We start from the raw sequence: 13,003 nt of genomic DNA, 5'->3' as shown, positions 1-13,003 counted from the left end.
AAGGGATTTTTATTATATTATTCCCCTTATCTCAGCTTTCCAAGTTGGCGGTTGGGACCTGTGAAAGTGTCAACCCATCACTTAATCCACTTTTCTTTAATCTAAAATTTTAATGCATTTGGACCCAGTTCTTGGTTTGATTACTTCATAAAGACATTGAATTTAGACAAAAAAGAAAATAATTTTATTTATTATGTTGCAGTTTGGATCAAAATTTTCAAAACTATTGTGCTACAAGCTGCCTCCATTTCAGAAAAGGTTGAGAAGGCTATTCGTTGCAGAAAGGCTAACCCCCTTTCTGAGTAGCACAACTAAAAATTACTTTTGCTTTAAAGCTGACAATTATAAAATTGCTGATAATCTCATCAGATAGTCCGTTTTCCTGGTTGAAATTCATGTTGACAAGTTTGTGGAATAGGCATGTATTAAATCGGAGTACTGCAAATGATATAAAGTGATTACATGTAAAATATATATAATTTAACAAGATCAGATGTCTGTCTCTGCTGCCTCGAATGGTGGGAGGAGCACTAACTCCAGATTTTCTGGGACATTCTACTACCAGGTTTCCAGGCAGTTGATTGGTTGTCCAGGAACATGTTAGAAAGCTTCTTCAATAATCAACCTTCCTTTTGAGCTTTAAACGACAGCTGCTTGTTGTAAACGACAGGGCTCTTATAAAACAAACAAACAGCACGTCTTTCGCAGTCCTTGAATGGTGAGGTGGTGCCAACCATTGAATTCTGAGTTTTGAGCTTCTGCTGATCTTTCATGATTTCTCATGCTCAGATTGGTCTGCACATTATAGAATCTGGCATTTGATTGTTTTAATAGATAATGCAATCAAGATGTTAAGAGATTCATATTACTGGATTAATTTAGGTGAATGTAAATATTTTATTTTGTACAAAAACCAACGATTTTGACTCAAATATTGAGTTCATGCTATTTTATAAGGTGCAATTTTGCATCTTCAACAACTGAAAAAGAATAACAATAATACCAGAAACCATCCTTTCATCTCATGTTAACTCGCTAATTTTTGCATCTTTTCCCGGGTCAAGTTCACATTTTTCGAGCCTTGTGCTCATCAACATTGTCTAGATGTCAAGAAGTGTGTTAAACTGATCTTATTTCAGTTCTTTCACCACTTCTGCTGCATCACCATTTCCAACATTTTTGCAACTACAAGGTTGATCTTCTGTTTCCTTATCAGGACCCACTTCTGCTGCATCGTCATTGTCGTCATCCTTGCAATTACAAGGCTGATCTTGTGTTTCCTCATCAAGATCCAACTCCAAGTTTGAAGTATCTTCATCAGTAGATGAAGATGAATCTTCATTTGGAATCAATGAATCTGAATGCTGTGATTCCAATGTAATAGACAGCATTGGCAATGCAGATTCAGAGCTGTTTAAGTCAGAAAATTTCTTGTCTTCCTGCTTCATCCGCAATCCGTAAGCTTCATAGTCAAATACAATCGAGTTTCTTCCTCCAAAGGTTGATTCCAGCTTATCCATGTCAAAGATCTCTTCCATTATCTTTCTGCTTTGTGGCTTATTAGAATAGACAAAATTCACTTTCTTGTATGTCTTTGGCTCAATAAAGGGTTTCATCATCTGCAATAAGGGAAGTTTCAGCAAATCTAAAACAAAATAAATATGGCTATTAGAATGCTATATGATATTTTGAACTCGAGACCTCACAAGTAGAAATACGGTTCCTATACCACTAAACTTAAGCTCACTGTTAGTCCAAATGCTACTTTCATAAGAGAATAAGTGCAGCTTAGAATTCTTGTGTAAGTAATATGCATGTCCGCAGAACGTGCACATCTGGATGTGTATGGATTGCAAATCCAGAAAAGAAGCCTAAACCGAGACTATAAATGGAAAGAATTTGCACAAATATGTGATATTTCTCGCGGTGTACACTTGATGAACGTGTAGAAGTCAACACCAGTGGAAAAACATTAGGATTCGTACAGCAGTATTGCATTGCTGTTTCATGTATATAAACCTTTGGCCAAATCTCAAAATGAAATAAGTAATGGTCATACCGTCCAAAAGGACTCGAATACTTTAGGTGGATTGTAGAGGATTGCAACACCCAGTCTCTCAGGGTAATGATCCTGCAAGATTTTAAGTGTGTCTCGAGCTGCCTTCACTGAGATGCAGGCCATTGTCCACCATTGAAAATCAACTAGCCATGTCATTTGTTCCTGATCTGGGTTCATAGTCAGTATGGCATTTTCCACACAATAAACTAAGTGTTTGATCTGTCCTGCTACCGCACTTGTATTCTGACACAAGAAACATTAAAAACATACCAACATTTAGTTTCTTCTTCTTGGAGAAAAAAGAAAAAGGTTCAGCTGATGGCCATTTAAGGCCATTGTCAAAGCTAGATGACAAAAATACTGAGACTTGTAAACAATATCAAATAACCAGCAACTCTTTGAATATTAATATGTCTACCTGGAAACCAGGTCTCACGACAATTACAGTTCTTCCCTTCTTGTCAAAATAGTTAGCTTTGTATATTTTTCCTGTCTCAGCTTCATGGGCAATATCCTCCTACAAGCAACAGATAATGATCTTAGTTAATTGTCATGTGTCATGCTTGCTTTGAGGATCCCATTCAGCTAAAGGACTACATATAGCACCCTACTAATTCAATTAGGATGAATGTCATTGCAAAAAGTAGCTATATTTTTTTCATTTTCTGGTCTTTGTGTGATCAAGCCATTCAGACATTATTAGAAGCAATGAAGACATACCCATTGGAGCTTCTCAGGCTTGAATTCGAGCCTCCACTTTAAGGTTTCTTTCAACATTTTGGCTGCCTTCTTTACACTCCAGTTTCTTGCTCTGAGATACCTCAATATTGATGCATCAGAACAAAGTGCTGGAAACTTATCAGCAAGAGCACCTATCATCTTCTTAACATCATTGATCTGAAAACATAGGCAGCCAACTAGTTCAATTCTTAAACACTCAATTAAATTAGCATCACGAAAGCTTCTTGAGAGAATAAGATTTACACACAATGAAAGAATATTAAAAAATGTCCAACAAATAATTGCAAATATGCTGTTAGCTGCTTTCAATGTACAGAGCAATATAAAATGGCATTAAATCAGTTAAACGGAGGAAACACTTTTAAGGGCTAAAATAAATCTAAGTATAATAGATCATAAAAGAAATGACCACATAAAATCATTGATGAACACTGGTAGCTCACACATAAGCCATATTCACCACAAAACCAAAAAAAAAAAATGCAAACATTTGCAGGTAGCCCTTTAAAGATATTTCTGTAAATTGTAATTTTTAAAGTTATGTTATTAAGGCCTCTGATAAAATGATTTATAATTAACCGCATTTCACAATAAAGCATTGTACCCCAAAACTACAGAGGAAGATAACACCTTTAATGCAGAATGTGATAAAAGTAACCAACTAGTTTGAACAATCAGAGAATTTGCGAGGCAACAAGACTTGTGCATCGAATAATAATGAGAAGAATAATCTGTTAAAGTAAAAATTAGAAATGCAATCTCAAGGTTACTGCTGAAAATACCTTAGCTCGCTGCTCTTCAGGTGATGGGGATTTTTCAGAACCACTTGCTCGCAATCTTTTGGACATCTTTGCAGGTTTCAATCCAGGTATTGCAGGCTGAAACCAACACGATTGAATTAATTACTCAGTGGCGACAACATATTGATAATCACAAACTATCGCCATGTTTAATCTTCAGTCAATAGAAAGTCCTTCTCATTAGTTCAGAAAAACAAAACATACAAATGAAGCAAGCACATTTCATATCAACTTAAATCAAGTTAAATACACAATCAGCAAAACAGGAGAAGAAGAAAGAAAGTAGACAAACCTTGTGGACATGAAAATCACCGAGAATTGCCTTGTTAGACATGGAAACCAAACCATGCAGAGTGGATATCTATAGAGGAAGGGTAGTGTTTTTCTTTTATTTATTTATTAATTATTCTTTTATATATAATTGTACAATTGAAAGAAGAAATAGATAGAAGGTGGATGTATGTGGTGTTTTTGACCAGCAGTTGGAGGATAAAGCAGCTAGCACCTGGCAGTCAGGGTCCATACAGAAGTTTCTTCCATGACCAGTTGGGCTGCACTGCTCGTTAACTTAAGAAGGATCAGACCATACTCGTATAACAGCAGTGATATTTGACAAGGGATTCTGCAGATTGTCCCACTAACAGAGCCACATAAAGAAAACAAACAAACAAACAAACACTGTTATGCCAGACGTGTCATTACTCGCAAATGAAATGAGAAATTCGGCAGCAACTCCGCCATTATTCTAATCAGAGCAATGCCAACCAAAGATTTCTCTTTATGGGTCAGAATAATTATTGATTAATAATATAGTTAAAAGTCCAGATTACACACACTTGTTGTTACCACAGGTTGCTGCTGCTAGTCGATGGATGCCAACCTGCTAGTCGTTGATCACCACATGCATATACATAACCAAACGTTCAAACCTCTGGCTGGCTCTGAGGCCATCCAATTGATCTGCATGCATGGGATGGGCTTGGACCTTACTTGGATCTCAATTCTCTATGTCCAAATTAGTCCCCAATTTCCCATGCACTTGGACCTTGCCAGTGCACACTGCAATAAAACGAGAAAACCCAAACTTTGGATGAGCAATTCAATGGGCTTGAATTGACATGGTTTTGATCCATCATAATAATATTATTAAAAGACACATTCAATAGAATAATAAAATATAATTTTATTTATATATATTAATCTATTTTTAGAAAATAAACTGATATAAAAAAATTAAAATAAAATATTAGGATACTATTAAATAAATATCTTAATGATATACCGAATAAAGTCAATTTCTTAAACTAAATAAGAGGTCATAGTACCAAAGAAAGCGGTCGTAATTGTATCATTAGAGATCAAATTCAATTCCTAGAGAATAGAGATCCTCTTAACTCTTAACTAAAACAACGGACCGCTTTAGCACATTTTCAGTTCAAATCGGGTAACCTAATATAAAGAGAAATGTTGCTTAAGCAATTAAAATCAAATAAATCATTTTACTTTACTGTAGATTATATGACCGTTATTATTATTTCAATTATAAAATTAAATCGATAGATATAATTTAATAAAAAATTTATATTTAATATTAATTTATAATATTTAAAAAATAATAGCAAACTAATTATTTTAAAATATTCTTAATTTTATAAATTTTTATAATTTTGTAGTATAATAATATAAAAATTATTTTAAAATATTAATTAATTAATTTTAGTATTATATAACTTAATATTATAATTGATATTATAATTTTATTATATAATTAAAAATTTATTTATTATTAAATATAATATTAAAAATATAATTTAAGATGTTATTATTTAGAAGTAGAATTATTATCTAATTAAAAAATAGTTTATTAGTCAATATAATATTTAAATATTATTAATATGCTTTTTAGATTAAAATTAATATTATTATCTGGTTGAAAAATTATTTATTAATTAATATAATATTAAAATATAATAAATATATTTATTTTTAGAATTAAAATCGGTGTTTAATTATAAATATAACTTATTAATCAATAAATTAATATAAAAGACTGTAAAAGTATATATAAGTTTGAATCCTATATTTCAAAAATAGTACACATGTTAAAATAAAAATCTATGTGTCAAAATATTAAGCACACATGTCAAAATAATTTTAGATCTCGGAAATTAATATATACTAGTCGTTTACCCATGCTGACCGTTATTATAATTTATATTATAAAATTAAATTAATATATACAATTTAATAAAATTTAATATTAATTTATAATATTTTAAAAAATAATAACAAATTAACTATTTTCAAAAATTTTAATTTTAATAGTATAATAATATAAAAATTATTTTAAAAATATTAATTAATTAATTTTAGTATTATATAACTTAATACTATAATTGATATTATTATTTTTAGAATTAATTAATTTTTTTATGTGTACTTAACTTTTGAGATATAAGATTTTTGTTTTAATATATGTACTTATTTTTAACATATGAAATTCAAACTTATATACAATTAGTCATTTGCTTGTACGTTGCACGACCATTTTTATTATTTTAATTATAAAATTAAATTGATAGCTATAATTTAATAAATTTTTTAATATTTAATATTAATTTGTAGAATTTTAAGATAATATAGCAAACTAACTATTTTTAAATATCTTTAACTTTTTTTTTAAAATTTTAAAATCTTATTAATACAATAATATAAAATTATTTTAAAAATTATTTATTAATTAATTTCAATATTTTATGAATTAATATATCAATATAATGGAAATTATTATTTTTTAAGAATAAATATTTAGTTTACAATTAAGAAATTAATTTGTTATTATATATATACTAAATATATAATTTAAAATATTATTTTATAAAATTAAAATTATTATCTAATTACAAAACTAATTTATTAGTTAATATAATATTAAAATATAATTAAAATAATATTTTTAATATAGAATTAATATTATTATTTGATTATTAGTAATAATATTAAAATATAATTAATATACTATTTTTAGGATTAAAATTAGTATTTAATTAGGAATGTAACTTATGAATCAATAAATTAATAAAAAAAATATAAAATTGTAAATAAGCTTAAATTCCATCCTGTTAAAAGTAGATAAAGTAGATACACATGTTAAAATAAAAATTTCATACATAAAAAATTAGATAAAAATATCAAAAATAATATATATATATATATATATATATATATATTTCATAGTTTTTCTATTAATTTATTGAATTATGAATTAGATTTTTAATTAAATATTAATTTTAGTGCTAATAAATAATATATTAATTATATTTAAATATTATATTAACAATTATATTAACTAATAATAGTTTTTAAATATAATTTATCCTAAAAATAATATTTTAATAATATTTTAATATTATATTAATTAGTAAATTAATTTTTTAATTAAATAATAACTTTGATTTAAAAATTATATATTGAATTATATTTTAATATTATATTAAATTATAAATTAATATTTTAATTATAGATTATTTTTAATTATATAATAAATATCTAATTTTAAAAAATAATAATATCAATTATATTAATAATATTAATTTATAAAACATTAAAATTAATTATAAGCATTCTTAAAATAATTTTATATCATTAAAATTAATTATAAGTTTTAAAAATTTAAAGTATTAAAGAAGTATTTAAAGTAATTAGTTTGCTATTTAAAATATTATAAATTAATATTAAATATTAAAAAATCTATTAAATTATATATATAAATTTATTTTATAATCAAAATAATAATAAAAACTGTATAATACACGAGTAAATATCTAATTAATTAATCTTATTATACAATTAAATATATTACATGGGTGATATATAAAGATCAATTATTTATATTTTTCCTTAAGAGATTAAAAATTCACGTGTTGTTGGTGTTGTAATAGTAAGAGACTAAAACTAGTTTGGAACTGGGTGTAATTGCCAAAATCTATCTAAGTCGCGGCTAACAATTCATAATAACACCAAGTTCAAACCCCATCCGCAAATAATAATTAATTCTCTGGGAAACTTGAAAAGAAATACGGGAAATCATCGATATTATCCTTGTATTATCTGACAGCCAAACCTTGACTCTTCCATTCCAATCAAAATCAGGTAAATCATGTCGTTCGCCGGAGATCCGCCTTCCGCCACCTCCGATGCATCAAAACTATTCTTCTGCTACCAATGCGACCGTACAGTCAACATACCAGAGTCCGCGTCTTCCGATCCATCATGTCCTTTATGTCACGAAGGTTTCCTCGAAGAATATGAATACCCCAGCTCTAATCTGGATTTCAATTCCCAAAACCTAAATTTAAATCAAAACCCCAATCCTAATGATCCATTCTCTGATCCTTTTTTCTCATTCCCCGATCCTATCTCCACCCTTCTACCTCTCCTTTTCTCCTCCTCCACAAATATCGATTTCCAAAACCCTAACCCAAATTTTGGAAATTCCTCTTCTGGTACTGGTCAAGATGCATTTAATCCTATGGACTTTTTGAGAAATCATCTTCAGAATCTTTATTCCGGTGGGGCCCGTATTCAATTTGTGATTGATAACCATCCGTCGTCTGACACGGCTTTTCGGTTGCCTGGAAATGTTGGGGATTATTTTATTGGTCCCGGTCTTGAGCAATTGATTCAGCAACTGGCTGAGAATGATCCGAACAGGTATGGGACCCCTCCGGCCTCGAAATCAGCTATTGAGGGTTTGCCTGCGGTTAGAATTACTGAGGAATTGTTGAATTCTGAGATGAATCAATGTGCTGTTTGCAAAGATGAGTTTGAGAAAGGTGCTGAGGCTAAGCAAATGCCATGTAAACATGTTTATCATAATGATTGCATAGTGCCTTGGCTTGAATTGCATAATTCGTGTCCTGTTTGTCGGTATGAGTTGCCTACTGATGACTCTGATTATGAGAGTCGAACTCGTGGAGGGGCTGAAGGGGGTCAAGGGAGCAATGAAGTGGCAGGAACTACTGGGGATAATCGGACTGTGGAGAGGCGGTTTAGTATTTCACTTCCGTGGCCATTTGGGAGACATGGGTCTGGTAATGATGGTGGGGCAGGTGGTGTTGGTGGTGGTGGACAGAGTAGCTCTTAAAGAATTTGGATTGAAGATTGTGATTGTATGCATTTCCTTACTTTTCAAGAAATGTTTTTATTTCCGAATTCATTTTCTATTTTATAAACTTTGTACTTTATATCCTATAAAATTAATTTTCAGTTTTAGGAATGCTACTGGAAAAAGATTTGTGTCTCGTCAGTTTTATGTATTGCACTGTATAGGGGATCTTAAGGCAGTAACTGTTTTTCTTTTCAATCATTAAGTGTCACAAGTTTTATTGTGTTTTCTTTATTTTGGAGCTCTCAAGCAACTAAGCCAGTCTTGTTTTTTTCTGAGAAGAACATGCTGCGTGTGCAAAATTGAAGGTGTCTAATTAACTAAAGAGCTTAATTGTGCGCATAGCAGAGGGTATGTCATGTGATGTGTTCACAATGAGTTCTGCAAGTTTTGGAAATCTTTGAGCTAGTATTGTCAAGGTTGATAATCTGCTCTTTGCAAGTTTACCTCTATGCCTGCGCACCTGCTTTGCTTATAAAGTATGATAACTAGGAAGTTCTTATAAAGTGTTCTTTAATAAAATGAAGATGTGCAATTTCTCTTTCTTAACAGTAATTGAACTTTTTAGGTATTGACTATGTGGTATGATTGTTGTATTTTTTATATGGTTTAATTGTTGTTGGTATTATGGTGGCATTTTTCTTTTAATGGAGAAAAAAGGGTTAGGTTGGTCTAAAATTCATTTGTGTTAGGTTACTTTAGAGGTTTGTATGCACTTATGGCTGTTATGCATTTTAAAATAGTTGATTGAGATGTATTAACCTTTTTTTTCCTCAACTATTAGTTTTCCTTTAATCACTTATCATGTTCACTTTTTTCAGAAAACAGTTCTTTGAAATTCCAAAATGATAGTTTAATAAATGTAAATGATGATAATGTGTTGTTGGAGTTTTTGATTTGAAGTCCCCTCGTGTTTCTAATATTTTCTGTTGAATGGGTACCTATTTGATACTTCTTAACTAGTGTAGCTCTATTCACTTGCCAAAATGATATGCTTTGTGTAATCTATAGTGGTATTTGTCTTAGGACCAACATCTTAGTCAGTTTCAAGATTCATTATTCTTGAAAATCTTAAGATTGAATAATTCCCAAGTTAAAGCTCTTTCAAGGCCAGATGTTGATAATGAAAAATCAGCAAGTTCTTAGAATCACTTAGGAGGATGTTAAGATGTTACACAGCTTTTTCATTTGAGGCCTGTAACTTAAAGGTGGACAAATTACCTGACTTGTATTGCAGACTTGTATGTATAGCATACATGACTGATGTCTGTAGAGCAGTTCTAGCAGGGTCCTTACAAGCCAAATCACTTCAAAAGGCTTGCTTCCGCACAGCTTAGATAGATACTCTCTCTCCCTCTCTTTGCATTCTTGCTTTCAGTAATTGAGACTTCTACAGTAGTATTGTATATCATTCATGATAATTTCCTGTTGTATATGCTGGCTTTTAAAGTTTCTATATAGCTATTTAAAGGAACTTTTGTTAATAAGTTTTCGTGAAGACTAAAAGCTTGGCACATTATTCAATAAATTGATCTTTGATTCTTTTTTTCTTTTTTTAATTATGACTGCTTTATTTGTAGAAAAATTTCTCGAGTTATAGTTTGGAATTGGATATCGTCAGTTGATTTTGTCTTGTTTAGACAGGTCTTTTACATTTATGTTCTAGACGTGCATAAGCTGCTTCTGAGTAATTCATTATGTATCCTACTTATCCTAATGTGGGGTATATTCTGTTGCAGTTGACTTTCCATCCTTCATCTGCCAGAGCAAAAACATACACACAGTTCTAGTTTGGTGCAGGGTTCTAGCAATTTTAGTTGTAAGTATTGAGGTATTTAAATAATTTGTTCCATGCCTTTACTAAACTGGAACTAAAATAATTTTTAATTAAATATTTTTGGGAAATAGAAATTCTGAATTAGTAAGTAAGAGCTGAAAAGACAACCAGACATGCTCACACATAGCTTAAGTTAGAAAGACTTGGTTAAATGTATATTTTCATGTTAGAGTTGCAGCTTGCCACCTCAAGTTATTTTGAAGTCCACTAAGTGTTTTAGCTGTCCCATGTGAGAAATAACTTAATAACATGTATATGCCTAATGTCCAAATGGACTTTATTGTCTTATTGATTATGTGGAACAGGATTCGCCTTGTAGGTGTCTTACTCTGAAACTTGTGTTAATATGCATCTAATATCTGTGATTGAGAAACAATATTCACCTCGTTTTAACTGATCTAAACATTGGTGTTTTTTTATGGATTGCCATTTCTAGTATTGCTCCCATTGGACTTCTTATGTCAGGATATGGATCAAATAATAAATATTCTTTTTTGGGTGGTCTACGAGCTGCTGCTCAATCAATTAGTTATGAAATACCATTAACTCTTTGTGTGTTATCCATATCTCTACGTGTGATTCGTTGAAACATAAACTTTTCCCTATTACTGCGAAGGCAGTAATTAGTGTTTGGTTTGACCCTTGATTATAGTAGTGTTCATCCTTGTTCCTTAGTCAAGCTCTACTTGCAAGGAATTATTCAATTCTAAGTCAGCTTATTAAGCACGCGACACAAGATCTCCAGGTATTATTTAGAAGTTAGTTGCTTAATAAATTTGAAAAAGGAAGTTAGTTGTTTAATATTTACCTAAGGGAGGATCAACCCTGGAGCTTTGGATGCAGAATATTGTTGAGAAAAAAGACGATTTACATAAATCAAAAACATGTCACAGTCAATTTTGTCGTTATTTCCTTCTTGCCTTGCTATTGAGTTTATCAATTATGCATTGGAGGAAACAAATCTTCTATTAGGATGTCACTCACCTTGCTGCAAATGGCTACATTTTGCAATCCGCATCTTTATGTACGGAAAACAGCTGTATCTAAAGTTATATTTTTCTTTTTGTGTGCCTGCGCATACAAGTTCAGGCTTGTGTTTAGAATTGCGCTTGTGTGCCCTGCATGCTTATGCAGGAGAAATCTACCGGGGACAAGTGGGCATGTGCATGTATCTTTGGGATCTTTTCTTGGTTGCATTGAAAAGTCTTACTGCATAGATTTTAGATTCTGTATAAAAATGAGATGGCTTTTATATGTGCTCCAGCCTTTGTAACACTTCCTTTATGCTGAAGGGGCTCCCGAATTGTTAGATATCTAAGAGCTATGTTATTCTCTGCCAGGCTTTTTCCTTTTCTATAATGGCTTCTCTCTTGATGTACTCTTTTGTTTGCACTGCATAGTAGTTATAACTACTTTGAACTGCAGTGCATAGGTTGTTCCTAACTATATAGTGAATTATAGGTTTCGTTTGGAGAGTATTACTTATTGTGGTGGTGTTGTACGCACATACTTTAAACTGATGTGACTGTCCAATGATACTGAGCTGGATGACCCAGAAAAGTGATTACTTATTTATGTGCTTTTTGGTTAGAGAGGAAGTTGGAGCATTAATATATAGTTATCTTTCTCACTTTTTTCATTCTTTCTGATTTTCAGGGATAAATCAATGAATCTCGATTTTGTTGGCTGAGGTCTCTCCGCTAGTTTTTCAATTGCTCATACCTCTACTTTACACGACTGCTTAATTCAATATGTTAATATCTGCATCTACTAAATCTCATTTATGAGTTGTCAGTTGAATTTTCTGGTGTTTGCTTTAATACTGATACTATATGCAAAAGTTGCAACAGAAAAGATAAAATGGATAGTAAGAAAATGAATTGGTAAATCATTAGTCTTTATTTGTGATTTCTTTTATTTTTCTCTACGATGTGTTTGAAGACGACCTTATGAGTCGTTTGGTTCCTGAAAAAATTAGGCGAGAATGGAAATGGAAATGAGTAATTCTCATCGATGGTGTTTGGTTCATTGAAAATCAATGAGAATCGGAATGAAATATGGAAAATTTATTTTCATGGAAATAAGTAACGTCAATTATAAATGGCGAAGTGGATTGATAATTTCTTATTTATATAAATTTTATTTTTATATATGTGTTATATAATAATTATATGTTAGATTTATTATTTTTTAATTATAATTAAGTATTATTATTGGTGTCAATGATAAAATAATTTTAATTTTAATTTTATATTAAACTAAAACAATATTGAAAACGTAGTTATTTTTGCTCGTATCTTCCATTTTCCTTTTTTATTCTTATTTTTTCCCTTCTATCAGAAGGGACTATCTTAAGCTTCTAACTGGTTGAAGTAAGTTAAGTCTGGAAGTGATTATTC

General features: G+C 30.5%; 2 protein-coding genes across 9 annotated transcripts; one reads left to right on the top strand and one right to left on the bottom strand.

Moving 5' to 3' along the window:
• Window positions 1-934: 934 nt before the first annotated feature.
• Window positions 935-4,563, bottom strand: LOC8268594 (phosphatidylinositol transfer protein 3). 3 transcript variants are annotated; one of them, XM_048380246.1, is made up of 7 exons: window positions 4,437-4,563; window positions 3,893-4,237; window positions 3,583-3,678; window positions 2,780-2,956; window positions 2,478-2,576; window positions 2,060-2,302; window positions 935-1,619 (listed from the first exon to the last, which is right to left on the bottom strand). In XM_048380246.1, the coding sequence occupies exons 2-7, from the start codon at window positions 3,932-3,934 to the stop codon at window positions 1,131-1,133; spliced, it is 1,146 nt and encodes a 381-aa protein (XP_048236203.1). In that variant the 5' UTR covers window positions 3,935-4,237; window positions 4,437-4,563; the 3' UTR covers window positions 935-1,130. The 3 variants fall into 3 exon arrangements, with proteins under 3 accessions (XP_048236203.1, XP_048236204.1, XP_048236202.1); XM_048380247.1 differs by lacking the exon at window positions 4,437-4,563 and having other exon boundaries at window positions 3,583-3,754; window positions 3,893-4,391; XM_048380245.1 differs by lacking the exon at window positions 4,437-4,563 and having other exon boundaries at window positions 3,893-4,391.
• A 3,108-nt stretch (window positions 4,564-7,671) lies between these two features.
• Window positions 7,672-12,505, top strand: LOC8284312 (E3 ubiquitin-protein ligase RING1). 6 transcript variants are annotated; one of them, XR_007217695.1, is made up of 3 exons: window positions 7,673-9,118; window positions 10,507-10,586; window positions 12,261-12,505. XR_007217695.1 is itself a non-coding variant. In XM_048380248.1 (2 exons), the coding sequence occupies exon 1, from the start codon at window positions 7,760-7,762 to the stop codon at window positions 8,744-8,746; it is 987 nt and encodes a 328-aa protein (XP_048236205.1). In that variant the 5' UTR covers window positions 7,672-7,759; the 3' UTR covers window positions 8,747-8,771; window positions 12,261-12,505. The 6 variants fall into 6 exon arrangements, 1 of the variants encoding a protein (XP_048236205.1); XR_003079681.2 differs by having other exon boundaries at window positions 7,673-9,186; XR_007217697.1 differs by having other exon boundaries at window positions 7,673-9,186; window positions 10,507-10,598.
• Window positions 12,506-13,003: the final 498 nt, after the last annotated feature.

Source organism: Ricinus communis, chromosome 10 (assembly GCF_019578655.1).
Source record: "Ricinus communis isolate WT05 ecotype wild-type chromosome 10, ASM1957865v1, whole genome shotgun sequence".
In the NCBI taxonomy this organism is placed as follows: domain Eukaryota; kingdom Viridiplantae; phylum Streptophyta; class Magnoliopsida; order Malpighiales; family Euphorbiaceae; genus Ricinus; species Ricinus communis.
Note: the sequence above shows the minus strand (reverse complement) of the source record. Positions and strands in the feature narration are given on the sequence as shown.

Coding starts and splice junctions, on each gene's coding strand:
- LOC8268594 (XM_048380246.1), bottom strand. CDS start 3,934: ATGTCTAACAAGGCAATTCTCGGTGATTTTCATGTCCACAAG. Junction 2,957..3,582: donor CTGAAGAGCAGCGAGCTAAG/GTATTTTCAGCA, acceptor CTATGTTTTCAG/ATCAATGATGTTAAGAAGAT. Junction 2,303..2,477: donor TCGTGAGACCTGGTTTCCAG/GTAGACATATTA, acceptor TTCTTGTGTCAG/AATACAAGTGCGGTAGCAGG.
- LOC8284312 (XM_048380248.1), top strand. CDS start 7,760: ATGTCGTTCGCCGGAGATCCGCCTTCCGCCACCTCCGATGCATCAAAA.